The sequence below is a fragment of the Halictus rubicundus genome, unplaced genomic scaffold, assembly GCF_050948215.1.
Source record: "Halictus rubicundus isolate RS-2024b unplaced genomic scaffold, iyHalRubi1_principal scaffold0119, whole genome shotgun sequence".
Classification (NCBI taxonomy): domain Eukaryota; kingdom Metazoa; phylum Arthropoda; class Insecta; order Hymenoptera; family Halictidae; genus Halictus; species Halictus rubicundus.
In genome coordinates this window covers 64,584-78,065 of record NW_027488660.1, presented here as the reverse complement: position 1 = coordinate 78,065, position 13,482 = coordinate 64,584, and the positions used below count along the sequence as shown (strand labels likewise).

General features: G+C 37.8%; 2 protein-coding genes across 2 annotated transcripts; both read right to left on the bottom strand.

The window, feature by feature from the left end:
• Window positions 1-419: 419 nt before the first annotated feature.
• LOC143363761 (uncharacterized) lies at window positions 420-4,986 on the bottom strand. The gene is made up of 4 exons (XM_076804299.1): window positions 4,799-4,986; window positions 4,317-4,442; window positions 3,716-3,839; window positions 420-537 (listed from the first exon to the last, which is right to left on the bottom strand). Exons 2-4 carry the CDS (start codon window positions 4,405-4,407, stop codon window positions 420-422), a joined length of 333 nt encoding a protein of 110 aa, XP_076660414.1. The 5' UTR covers window positions 4,408-4,442; window positions 4,799-4,986.
• Window positions 4,987-12,298: 7,312 nt separating this feature from the next.
• On the bottom strand, window positions 12,299-13,135 carry LOC143363765 (uncharacterized). The gene is made up of 2 exons (XM_076804304.1): window positions 12,893-13,135; window positions 12,299-12,736 (listed from the first exon to the last, which is right to left on the bottom strand). Exons 1-2 carry the CDS (start codon window positions 12,925-12,927, stop codon window positions 12,454-12,456), a joined length of 318 nt encoding a protein of 105 aa, XP_076660419.1. The 5' UTR covers window positions 12,928-13,135; the 3' UTR covers window positions 12,299-12,453.
• Window positions 13,136-13,482: the final 347 nt, after the last annotated feature.

The window sequence follows — 13,482 nt, the reverse complement described above, 5'->3', positions numbered from 1 at the left end:
ATGAGGCCCTGGGGTGACCGAGGAACCAGTGCGTGAGGTAAAGAGCGAACCAGCACTGCATCCGTTGGCGAACCTCACCCATTTGAAAACACTGAAAATAAATAATAACATGTATCACTCAATGAATACATATATAGAAACAACTTATAGTGATCATGAATAAATAACTTCTGTGAATTTGATTGCAAAGTGAAAAAACATTGACCACTTCGACTCAATAATTTCATACCTCCCTTCATATATTAATGTATATATATATAAGGCGCTAAAACTCATGGAACCTAAAGAATATATTTCGCAGAAGTTATAAGGGAATAGCAATCCCTAAGACCCGTATCCTATAAATTCCAAATTCAAGAAAACAAAATCTATTCAAATTAAAACATTGATAAAGAAATAATGAGGAAATACCTGCAAAATTACTTCTTAACCGTTGAAAAGGAAACATGAGACCCTGGGGTGACCGAGGAACCAGTGCGTGAGGTAAAGAGCGAACCAGCATTGCATCCGTTGGCCAACCTCACCCATTTGAAAACACTGGAAATAAATAATAACATGTATCCAACGGCAGAAGGTGAAGTTTCCAAGCTACTACACGCGGTAAGGAAAATAAATTGTAGGGACAACTTGAGAATAAATGAAGGGATCGTTTGCGGTGCAATTAGAAATTGTCTCTACCTGAAATACTTGCACTTGTGAAGACTTCATTCAACGTTGATGAACTCAATGGATACATATACAATAGTATATCATGAATAAATTTCTTCTGTGAATTTGATTGCAAAGTTCAAGAACATTGACCCCATCGACTCAATAATTTCATAGGGTGGATAATAAAAATTCCCTTGTAGATTGTTATGACACACAGCCATTTCCGAGGAAAGACCATTAGACCTGGGGATACTTTTACAAGGGTCTCGAGAAGGCCTAAGCATTTTTTATATACACGTTACCAGTTAAGGCCTAATCGTCACGGGTTAGGCATCCGCGTAGTGCGTGAGGGTTAGAGACCCTAAGGCAGACCCCTTGGGCCATCAGTTTGGGGACCCCTAATAAACATAGTTGCCAGATGACTGGAACAAAGTGACTCTTCTGCCAAGTCCTTGGAAAATCTAGCTTTTCCAAGGAAGCATTGTTCCCAAACTCGATGATCCTCGCCCTCATGGGACAAGGGGGTAATAAACCATAGGCACGTGCTGGCCACTTGGGCCCTTTTTTTCGTCACGCTGCTCTGGGGTCTGGCAATCGTCACGTGCTGGTCTAGGCACTTTCTCTACGCGTTTGACTTGGGATGGGGACTTCCTCCACCACCAACAGGGGTTGCATACAAATGACTCCTCCCTCAAGTCAATCAGCAAGTGAGATTTCTTTCCCCCAAAAATGGGACCATCTCCCACTCTTCTCCAAAGTCACCACCGAGGTGAAGAGCGAGCTGACCCCAGAGCAGAAATTAGATACAAACTTGTTCTCAAAGGAAACCGAATAATCACCAGTCCGAATGTAAACTGTATATAGTCATTGTTCTAATAAACCAAAGTTGTTATTGCAAAGGAAGGTGTCGGGTCATTAATTCGACAAAATAACACGCAGAACCTCTCCTACAATTGCGAGAAACTGCACGACATAACATAGATTTTAATGAAAGAACTCTCCTCCATCCTAAAGAACAAATTCGGTCATTGAAAATAGGCAGAATTCGCAATGGAGACTCTGACAGTTTTTTGCAAATATCTCAGAAAATAAAGAGACCTCCGTACAGTGCGGACAAATGGTCTGTCTTCGGGCACTTCTCGTAATTTGGTTATTAATGTATATATTAATGTACAATAACCAGCAAAACTGAGTCTACACTATTTGAAGCAACATAACTTTTTAAAAATTAGATCAAATGACTTGAATTTTATTGAGAAGTTAGAAGGATTAGTTTATTAGACGAGGTGTAGGAAGGAATGGGAAGAGGTGGAAAGGTTGCAGGAGAGGTTTCTGAGGTGGGTCCTAGGAGTAGAGAGGTACGCACCGCGGTATATGGTGCGGTAACAGCTGCAGAGGGAGTTGTTGAGAGGGAGGGCGGGGTTGAGGGCATGGGGGTACCAGAAGAAGTTGAGGGTGGAAAAAGGGGGGGAGCTAGCTAGGTTGTGCTGGGAGCAGGGAAGAGGAAGGGGCAGAAGTGGAGGGGAGGTAGTAGGGTGGGTGAAGGAGTGACGGCGTTTTTGGGAAGAGAGGGGCTGGACAGCGGAGGAGGCGGAGGAGATGATGGAGGAGAGGATAGAGGCAGTGAGTGAGGAGATAGTGAAAGGGGAAAAGAAGAAGCAACAGGGGAGAGATGGGAAAAGATAGGAAGCGCAAGGTACAACATGTGGTACGGGAGGGTGAAGGGAGAGCGGATACCGGGGTATCTGAAGAAAGGCTGGGGAGAGAGCAGGTGGCAAAGGGTGGCCAGGTACAGGTTGGGAAACGAGATGAGAGGTGGAAAGTATTGGTTGGAGGAGGAGAAGAAAGTATGTAAGGTCTGTGGGTGAGAGGAGGAAACGTGGGAACATGTGTGGGAAATGTGTAAGGGAGGGTTGAGGGGAGTGGTTGGCAGGGGATGGTGGGGAAGTATTAGGGGATGAAGGAGGAGAGGAATGGATGAGGAAGGTGGATGAATGGAGGAAGAGCAGGAATGGAGAGATATGGGAGATGAAGTAAATGGAGAGAATGCATAGGAATGGAGTGAAAGAGAGAGCAGCCGAAAGAGGAGGTCCAGGAGGCATGGGAAGGATGGGTGAGGTGCAGGGAGGGGAGAGAGCAGAGAAGCATGTATGTGTGGGACAGGGAAAAATAATAACGCGGCGGATATTAGTGAAAGATCGTTCTCTCTCTCTATGGCGTGTTTTTAGGACACGTTTAATTAAGTTAGGGTAAGTTAGGATAAGTTTAAGGTTAAGATTGGGGTAAGAGGGAGATGTAATTAAAATTGTAACCCCGAGGGGAATCAATAATTGATATATATATTAGACGAGGTGTACAAAATTTTTGAAAAAAATTTTAATTGGTCGGAATCGCAAAAGAAATAGTAAAAGTTGGTTTTTTCAGCTTTTTTATCAGAGCCTGTATTGAAAATTTAAGGAATGTATTTGATTTGCTCGAATAAATTATATCTACGCTTAAAATTTCACAGATATTGGTTAATTCGATTACGAGTTATAAACGATTAAAAGTGTGGTTTTAAGTCGAAAATCATGAAAAACGGCAATTTTTCCACTTTTAAGCGTTTATAACTCGTAAACGAATTAACCAATATCGGTGAAATTTTCAGCATGGATGTAATTTACTCAAGCGAATCAAACACATTTTTTAAATTTTCAATACAGGCTCAGATAAAAAAGCTAAAAAAACCAACTGTTACTATTTCTTTTGCGATTCCGACCAATTCAAACTTTTTTCAAAAATTTTTTACACCTCGTCTAACAAACTAAACCTTCCAACTTCTCAATAAAATTCAAGTCATTTGATCAGATTTTTAAAAAGTTATGTTGGCTCAAATAGTGTAGACTCAGTTTTGCTGGTTAGTGTATGTATATAAAGCGAGAAAACTCAAGGAACGTAAAGAATATATTTCGCAGAAGTTACAAGGGAATAGCAATCCCTAAGACCCATATCCTATAAATTCCAAATTCAAGGTAACAAGATCTATTCAAATTAAAACATTAATAAAGAAATAATGAGAAAATACCTGTGAAATTTCTTCTTAACTGTTGAAAACAAAACACGAGGCCCTGGGGTGACCGAGGAACCAGTCAGTGAGGTGAACAGCGAACCCACATTGCATCCAATGGCCGGCCTCACACTTGAAAACACTGAAAATAAATAATAACATGTATTCAACGGCAGAAGGTAAAGTTTTTAAGCTACTACACGCGGTAAGGAAAATAAATTATAGGGACAACCTGAGAATAAATGAAGGGATCGTTTGCGGTGCGATTAGAAATTGTCTCTACCTGAAATACATCCACTTGTGCACTTCATTCAACGTTTATAAACTCAATGAATAGATATATAGAAACAACTTATAGTGATCATGTATAAATAACTTCTGTGAATATGATTGCAAAGTGAAAAAACATTGACCACTTCGACTCGATAATTTCATACCTCCCTTCATATATTAATGTATATATATATAAGGCGCTAAAACTCATGGAACCTAAAGAATATATTTCGCAGAAGTTATAAGGGAATAGCAATCCCTAAGACCCGTATCCTATAAATTCCAAATTCAAGAAAACAAAATCTATTCAAATTAAAACATTGATAAAGAAATAATGAGGAAATACCTGCAAAATTACTTCTTAACCGTTGAAAAGGAAACATGAGACCCTGGGGTGACCGAGGAACCAGTGCGTGAGGTAAAGACCGAACCAGCATTGCATCCGTTGGCCAACCTCACCCATTTGAAAACACTGGAAATAAATAATAACATGTATCACTCAATGAATACATATATAGAAACAACTTATAGTGATCATGAATAAATAACTTCTGTGAATTTGATTGCAAAATGGGAGAACATCGACTCGATAATTTCATAGGGTGGATAATAAAAATCTCCTTGTACATTTTAACCAAAGAACCCTCCCGCGCCCTAAAGAACAAATTCGGTCATTCAAAATAGGCAGAAGTTTACATCAAAATAGACAGTTTTTGCAAATATCTCGGAAAATAAAGAGACCGCCGTACTGTGCGGACAAATGGCCTGTTTTCGGGAAAACTTATCAAAATGTATACTCCAAACCTAATCGCCATAATACGTACTTACAACACACGGCACTGACACGAATGGCTGCTCTGAAGTGAATACTGGCCGACGCTTGCGAGCGAATGTTCGATGGCATTCCTTCGACCGCCTTCGGAACCGATCTTCGCTTCTTTCTCTGCAGCTTCCCGTGGACCGTCGCCGCGCCGCCGCGTATACAATGTATGTTGGCGGTTCGTCGGCGTGCTTGCCGCTGCGCGATGCCCAGGCTGCCACATGTCCATTTTCATCTGTCTTTTTCGGCGGTTTATTTGACTTCGAATAATTTCCGGAGGCGCGTTCGAATGCTGTAACGAGGACAGAGCAGTCAAAGACTGGCGCGCGCGTTGCAATGTATGTGGTTGTATCGCCCAATGACAAAGCAAGGATCAAATAAAACTCTAGTCTATATATAGACACTTATGAATCGTAGTTCTTTTTAGACCTTTGAAATTTTGAATCATTTCATTTTTGGTTTAATTTAGCTTCACACATGAATTTATTGACTCTGTTGTAAACATTTATTTCATAATAAAAAAAGAGAGACCGAGGTGTGTGCATGAATAATAGTGGTAAAGTATTTTTAAGTTATAACATTCGCAAAACATCGTATCCGGACCTAATCTAATCATACATTATCATTATTAGGATCATACTCTTATGCAAATGCACGTAGACTTTTTGACAGTGATACTGAAATAAATGTAATGTAACAATTACAATTTTTATTCTGTTATAACGTCTGACACCTGATCGTTCCATACTCCGGGTAAAAAAAAACATGTCCACTTAGGACCCTCCTCCCTATAAATATCCAACATTTAATAAAATTGAAAGATTCCCTTTTCAGTTCCTTTCTTATTCGTTATCCAACACGCCGGTGTTTCCATCTCGTATTCATCAGTCAGCTACACATCTGTAGGTAATACCATACCACAGACGAGGTATAGGAGTAGACCAATCACCCAATGTATTATTCTGTCTCACGCTCGGGGGGCTCTAGAGCCCCCGTACTATTCCGTGTCACATCCTACCGTATCATCCAGAACTAATATTGTGGAACCGATATTCTACAATGGCGCTGTTGCTGATATAATTTTAAATCTCATGTCGAGGATTCATATGATGAATGAAACAAAAGAATGTTGTTTCCTCTTAATTCCATTACGGCTGACACGCGAGTGCATCGAAGGAGACGTAATGTAATAATAATAATAACGTAACGTCTCCGGCTGAGAATATTTTGGTCCCGGATCGAATCCCGCATGGAACGATTTTTTTTTCGTTAAACACTTTTTTCTTGTTCTTTCTACTACATCAGTCGTCTTCCCTGTGCAATTACAACTACAACAGTGTAATAACATAATTATAAAAAATTAAATTAGTTCAATATTAGCCAAAAGTAAGAATGTAGTTTAAATTTAATTAAATAAAATACGACGTTGATATCATTAATTTCATTTGACTATTTAATAGCTACTTATTCAATGTACTTCTGATATTGCTTTTCATTCGCAGCATATATATTCTAATAAATTTAATTATTTGGGATTGATAAAAGATTGAACAACAATATTTATAATAACTAGTTTTGAACATTTTTTAAGGGTAATTAAATTTAAAAAACAAAAAGAATGATTTAAAAATACAAAATATATTTCAGTATATACCATTAAACCCGATTCTTTTTAATTTTTTCAGTTTAAATTTTACTTTGGTATTGTTCCGTCACAAGACAAAACAAATATTTCAATATAACCAAACATCTGGGTGGCAGACTTCGGCCTACCTCCAGTTTATCATGTTTGTAATGCACTAGCATTTATGGTAGCGGCCCGGGACAAAATTTACAACACTTTACCGGGCGCAGGTTTATAACGCCTTTCCGGACCCATCGAGTGAGGGTACCGCGCGTCCACCTCGGCACAAGGTTACCCTCCCTTTGGCAATGGTAGGCGCCAACGAAGATCAATGACAATGATTGACCAATCACGAACAAATTAGAAGACAGAGATTCTTAGACCCCACCCACACCGAGATTAGCTGCAAGGAGTGAAGAGACGACAAGACCAGTCAACCAACTAGCCTCAAATAAACAAGTATTCCTCCGAGCAACCGTAGAGTCGTAGTCCACCAGAGCAGCAGCGGTCGTAGTATCCGCGTATTTCTTTTTATTTCTTCGGTTCTGTTAACGTCAGAGTCGATAGTGCAAACCGACACGGACAAGAGTGTCCCTTGCACTGCATTCCAGACAGAGTTGGGCACTATTTAGATAACAAATTATTTAAATAAGGATTCGAATCAAAGATATTTTATCTTTATTCGTTATTCGAAAGTTCGAATAAAAAAAGTATCTCTGTCGAATAAATAATTTTATTAGACGAGAATTTATCGGACGAATAGAGAGAATTTTTTTTATTCGAAGCGGATTTATTCGAACTTGGAATAAATTTTCATCTTTTATCTGTATCTTTTATTCAAAGGCTTCGGATAAATCTTCGAATAACTTTTGCCAGCTCGAATAAGCGGCGACGAGGTCCGACGAACGCCGATCTTCAAAGACCCAGCGACTGACAAACGGTATACAATGTAAGCAGATGGAGAATCGCGCACGAATGAAAGTTCAAACTTTTAGATTTTTCAATATACCTCCATAAAATTGCGGCGAGTGAATTGAGGGGCTTTTCCTGATGAAAATGAGTCCAAACTCGAGTGTAATCGAACAATTTTATTGATACGTAATGTTACGATAAAAATTAAAATCTTGTTGAAGATAATCCAAATGATGTCGTGTTTGGACTCATTTTCATCTGGATAAGCTCTACAACTTATTCGTATTAAAAATACTATTCGCATTAACACTATTCCTACCGAAACTTCGCGTATACCTATTTCTACCGCGACCGGTCAAATGACCGGTCTGTAGCACAACTTATATTTTTTAATATAGAATGAAGATAATAGCCAATTTGACAGTATAAAAATATAGTTTCTTTTATTTAGGAGTATATAATGTATATTTTATTCGTTTTCACCGCATAATATTTCGTTTACTATACCCTGTTGGGCCTGATGTTCCCCTAAACATATTATGAATAGGTGCTCTTCCAGGATTAGACCCTTCTTTTACTTCTTGCCAAACAGTTCCGTCTATAGCAGTTTCGATTACCTCTTCCTCATTCTCGCTATCGGAAGTAACTAAAAATCTCCTTCTCTTTCGTCCTCTACGTACGTTCGAAACATTCCCTTCGTCCTCATCGGTGTTCGAGTCGTTCTCAAATAGATCATAATTTTCCGTATTGTCATTTGCAATATCAAAAATTTCGAACGTCTTTACATTTTGGGAATGAATATTCAAGGGATAAAATAAAAACTAAAATATAAAAATGTAAATCAAGATGGATAAAAAAATGAACAAAAGATAAAATGTGAAACTTGCTACGAAGTATTGTTGGTTTGTTCACTTTTTTGAAAGTGACACTTATAACGCGTAATACAATAGAAAATAAAAGTAGAATAATAATAGAATAAAAATACAAAATAGTAAAAGACTGCCGAATATGCTCCTTGTAACTTTCACGTTTTGATGCTCTCTGTCCAGCTCACGAGACTTTACTGATTTGAATTCGTGAGAAGACGTCTAGGCATCTCCTTCGGCTATGATTTTATTTATTTTACAGTCATAGTAGATAAGACGGTGTAAGAAAATCCGAGGTTCTGGACCGCTTCGGATACCAATCAAGCAAATAAAGACCGCGAGGCCGATAGGCGAGCGAGGACTGTAAGCACTTTTCGGCTAAAATCATGCCACAACTGCATTACCTTCCGTTTGTAACGACTTTATAGTTTCGGAATTGAGTCTTTGAAAGAATACTATTACAAAAAGATATAAATCGATCTACCGGTCAAATGACCGGTCGTGGTAGGTAAGACAGACTACAAATTTTTCTCAGAAAATAAACAATAAAAAAAGAAGTAAATATTGAAAAATGTATTATACGCATATTGTAGGAAAAGTCGTGAAGTTTAAAGGCGATTCAACTACGTTGTATATAGGAAATTCTAATCGAAATTTTAAAAACGGTCATTTGACCGGTCGCGGTAGGAGTTTGGACTCATTTTCTTCAGGAAAAGCCCCTAACAATTCACTCGTCACAATTTTATGAAGGTATATTGAAAAATCTAAAATTTGAACTTTCATTCGATGCGGGTTTCGATGGCGGACGAAAAGATTCTCAGCCGGAGACGTTTTACGGCCTGCACCAACCGAAACTGTTGAGAGTCAGAGTTATATATTGAAATGTAACGCAAATAAAATATTTTATACTGCAGTTTTAAGTTTCTACACTGTTTTCCTCAATATAAAAATGTTCAATATTACATAATACACCTACAAAACGATCAGGAGGCATCGAAACAATTGATTTTTTTTTTAACGACGATGCAATTTATAAAAAAATAAGAAAAATTGTTTCAGTATTATCTAACTACTGAATTTTTATAAAACTGGTATCTCGGAAACTTCAATTCGAAATGTGCACTTTCTTCAAATGATTGGACAATTCAATTATCCAATTTTCTTAAACATGTTTGTATAATCTGGAAAATCTTTAAAAATTACACATTAATAATCACGATGAGACACAAATAACATAATAACATAAACGTGGTCAACTGAAAACTTCGATATAAAATCGGCAATTTTATGCTTTCGGATTTATTTAAAAATCTATTTTGCAGCCAAAAATTCTGAAAAAGTCTCAGTCGTGTATGATATTAGGTAGAATATTCAAGAATTCTTTCGTAATTTTTTGTTGAGAATGGTACGACTAAAAATTAATTTGGTTTGGAGACACTTTTGACCATCTTATCTGTCTTTGTCTTAAAAATCAACAAAAAAAATTATTTAAAAAATATATAACATATTTCAGTATACGCCATTAAACCCGATCTTTAAAAAAGATTTCTAGTCCAAATTTCGCATTGATATCTTTTTTAGTTTAAATGTTGTAGCAAAATGTGCGCCTCGCCGAACCACGAATCGATTGTGCTAATCGATTGCGGCTCAGGCGCTCGAAACTTTGGTAACGTGAATTCGGTGGAACGCGTCGAACAGTCGAGCAGGCAGCTCACACGGACAGAATAGAGATACGCTTGTGTGTAGCGCGTGCATAGTAGAAGCAACGTAAAGGCTCGTACAGACCTGAAGATTTCGACGAACATTGCGCCGAACGGCGCGCCGAACAGCGAACGAAACGCAAAATCGACATTCATTTCGGCGAACCGAACGGCGCGATCTTGCGTTTCGTTCGCTGTTCGGCGCAATGTTCGTCGAAATGTTCAGGTCTGTACGAGCCTTAAGGAGACGACGGTACGAGAGCCAACCCTTCACGTGGGACGGCGAACAGTGGTGCCAAGGCGGCAAAAAATCCTTTTTATAAATTTTCGATTTTTATAAAAAAAAATTATTTTTGTATAGCCTAATAGTACGTGCATGATGTGCCAGTCAGATTTTTGAAAAAATTTTTTTTACGGAGATATACGCATGGTAAATAACCATTTCCTCGCTCCTGAGAATTCATCAGTTTTCAGTGCGATAGTTATGTAATTACTCCGCCTATAATTGAATACTTAGGGGTCTACAAATCATATGGGTTATTGCAAATGGCTTCAACTATTAACTGGTAAAAAAAATTTTTCCAAAAAACGTTGTTTAACACTAAGTAATATGGACTAACCTGAATTCCCTTTGCGTTACGCTCATTTTTTATTTATGGAGGAATACAAAAAATCCTTTGAATAGCTTCGATTTGGAACTAATCGTTTTGGCAAGTTATAATATTGATCTAGCTTTGTGCAAAAAATCATGAGATACTTCGAGATGCTTTCGTCGCAATTTAAGTTCAAATATCAACTTTCGGAATTTCCAAGAATGAATCGCGTGTATGTCACGATTATTTGATGTTTCAGGTGGAATTTTTAAGGGATACATATCAGATAATAAAAAAAAATGACATTCATACATATAAAAAAATATTTAATAACAATTTTTTATGTTAAATAAACAAAGTTTTCGTTCACTGGACCACTGTCGCAAAAATGCAACAGGTATTTTTTGGTAGTGCTCCAATGAACGCTATAAAAATAATTTATGTAAGATAAAAAAAATTGTTATTAAATATTTTTGTATACATGAAAAATTAATAAATCATATGCACTTCACATTTTTCTTTATTAATTAGAAATATTCCTAAAAAATTTCACCTGGAAAATCAAATAATCGTAGCTTCCGCACGATTCACTCTTGGAAATTCTGAAAGTTGATATTTAAACTTAAATTGTGACGAAAGGGTCTCATGAATTTTTGCACAAAGTTAGATCAATATTACACCTTGCCAAAACGATTAGTTCCAGACCAAAATCTATTAAAGGATTTGTTTTATGCTTCCATAAATAAAAAATGGGCAGAAAACAGAGATTTTCGATTAGCCCATATTACTTAATATTAACAACTTTGTGCAAAAAGTTTTTGCCAAATAAGCGTTGTAACTGTGGTAATCTTTCCACAGATTTTCAAACAAATTCGTTGGATAGTTTCATTTTACAGATTTTTTGCCGCTTTTTGGCCATTTGGCACCACTGTGCGGCGTCACGCTGTTATGCCGCAGGAAGGGGTAGATGAAGAGTATCCTCGAATAAACTCCAAACTCTTCTAGCACAACTTAGGTTTATTTGGGAATAGGTCGCCAAGCAAGAATACAAAGCGATTTTGTACACGACGAATAACTTTGTAACAAACGAGTCGACTGACGGGTTACGTGTAACTTCTTCTCTGTGTGTGTGTCTTTCTGCGCCCTTTCGCAGGGCCTTATATAAGGGTACAACTATGGAAGTTTGGTGGGGATGGATGACACTAGCACTTAGAGATAGGGAATGACGTGGAGGTCGGAATTTTCGCAGGGTTGGACTTTAATCTGAAATCTCAGTACCAGTGAGTAATTTGCCTTAGTCTAGTAGATGAGAAAGCCCGTGAGTTCTGACTCATCTATTTGTCTGACTTATCTATAGAGAATAGATAAGTCTGGTAGTCTCGCATAACAACGCGATTCTGGCATCACGACTGAACAAGTGTGATCGAGCTCGATGAATGCGGTAGTGTTTGTACGTGTCGTACTGTTATGCCGCAGGAAGGGGTAGATGAAGAGTATCCTCGAATAAACTCCAAACTCTTCCAGCACAACTTAGGTTTATTTGGGAATAGGTCGCCAAGCAAGAATACAAGCGATTTTGTACACGACGAATAACTTTGTAACAAACGAGTCGACTGACGGGCTACTTGTAACTTCTTCTCTGTCTGTCTCTCTCTCTCTCTCTCTCTCCGCGCCCTTTCGCAGGGCCTTATATAAGAGTACAACTATGGAAGTTTGGTGGGGATGGATGACACTAGCCCTTAGAGATAGGGAATGACGTGGAGGTCGGAGTTTTCGCAGGGTTGGACTTTAACATGAAATCTCTGTACCGGTGAGTAATTTTGCCTTAGTCTAGTAGATGAGAAAGCCCGTGAGTTCTGACTCATCTATTTGTCTGACTTATCTATAGAGAATAGATAAGTCCGGTAGTCTCGCATAACATCCCCTTCCTTATTTTAAAAGAATATACCTTGGTAAGGTATGTTCTTTTTACAAGATTGGTTTGAGTACGGTTTTACGCTTTGACGGTTTTACATAAATTGGTACGGGTTCGTCGCTAACTTCATCGACAGTGAATGCTTGGTCATTTTGAGGTTTTGATGTGAACCTGACAGAATACTGAGGTGACGGTGTCGTTACATTTTCGTTATAAACGTGGGTACCTCCTGTATTGAAACAGTTTACATACTGATTGCAAGGTTTGAAGCATAAACTTATGAGTTTCCAGACTTTTAATTTGCATAATACATATAATAGAGCTAGTAGGATTAAACTAACGGTGATAATTTTAAGTGTGGTCCAGATGGTTTCGGTTATACCTAAAGATATGTGATGAATTAAAATATCTTCTTCTTCTTTACACGTTTAGAGTAAAGTTGTATCCAGATGGGATTTAGAATTTTGATGATGGATATTTGATATTTCCTACTTTCTGGGAATATATGAATTGCTTGCGCTATACATTGGTCTTGAAATGATGAAGTGAGAACTGGAGTCGTTCTTTCACAAATTCGGATTTTCTCGAAGATTTTACATTTGTGAATATCCATAGACTCGACAGGGCTGTAGTATTTAGTTGTGCTGTCTAGTAGTATATATCGAACAGTTATGCTAACTACATACATTAGTTTGTCCCGAATAAGGGGGATTGGTACTAGTTGATAAAGGTTATATTGTTCTGGTTCAAGAATTGGAATTTTCATTTCAAAGCAAAATTGTGTATCATGTAAGACAAAAGTATTAACTTCGATGACTCGTTGATATAGGAAGGCTGATTCTTTCGTGGCAGGAAATAGCATCCTTTCAGCTCCAAATTTGGATTCAATGCTTTTTAGAATTGTTACTAAGTCTACTGAATTTAGCAATGTGGGGTCCAATTTTCCTTGGATTCCATTGTTGATTAAACTTCTGAGTTTGTGTGTTAATTCCCCGTATTCAGTTACAAGTTCAGATAATAAAGTTGCTGTACTGAGTTGAATTTGTCGCTGTTCTATCTTATCTGTAACCTGATAGATTGCT

Coding starts and splice junctions, on each gene's coding strand:
- LOC143363761 (XM_076804299.1), bottom strand. CDS start 4,407: ATGCTGGTTCGGTCTTTACCTCACGCACTGGTTCCTCGGTCACCCCAG. Junction 3,840..4,316: donor GTTAAGAAGTAATTTTGCAG/GTATTTCCTCAT, acceptor ATTTATTTTCAG/TGTTTTCAAGTGTGAGGCCG. Junction 538..3,715: donor GTTAAGAAGAAATTTCACAG/GTATTTTCTCAT, acceptor ATTTATTTCCAG/TGTTTTCAAATGGGTGAGGT.
- LOC143363765 (XM_076804304.1), bottom strand. CDS start 12,927: ATGTATAGCGCAAGCAATTCATATATTCCCAGAAA. Junction 12,737..12,892: donor AATTCATATATTCCCAGAAA/GTAGGAAATATC, acceptor TATCACCGTTAG/TTTAATCCTACTAGCTCTAT.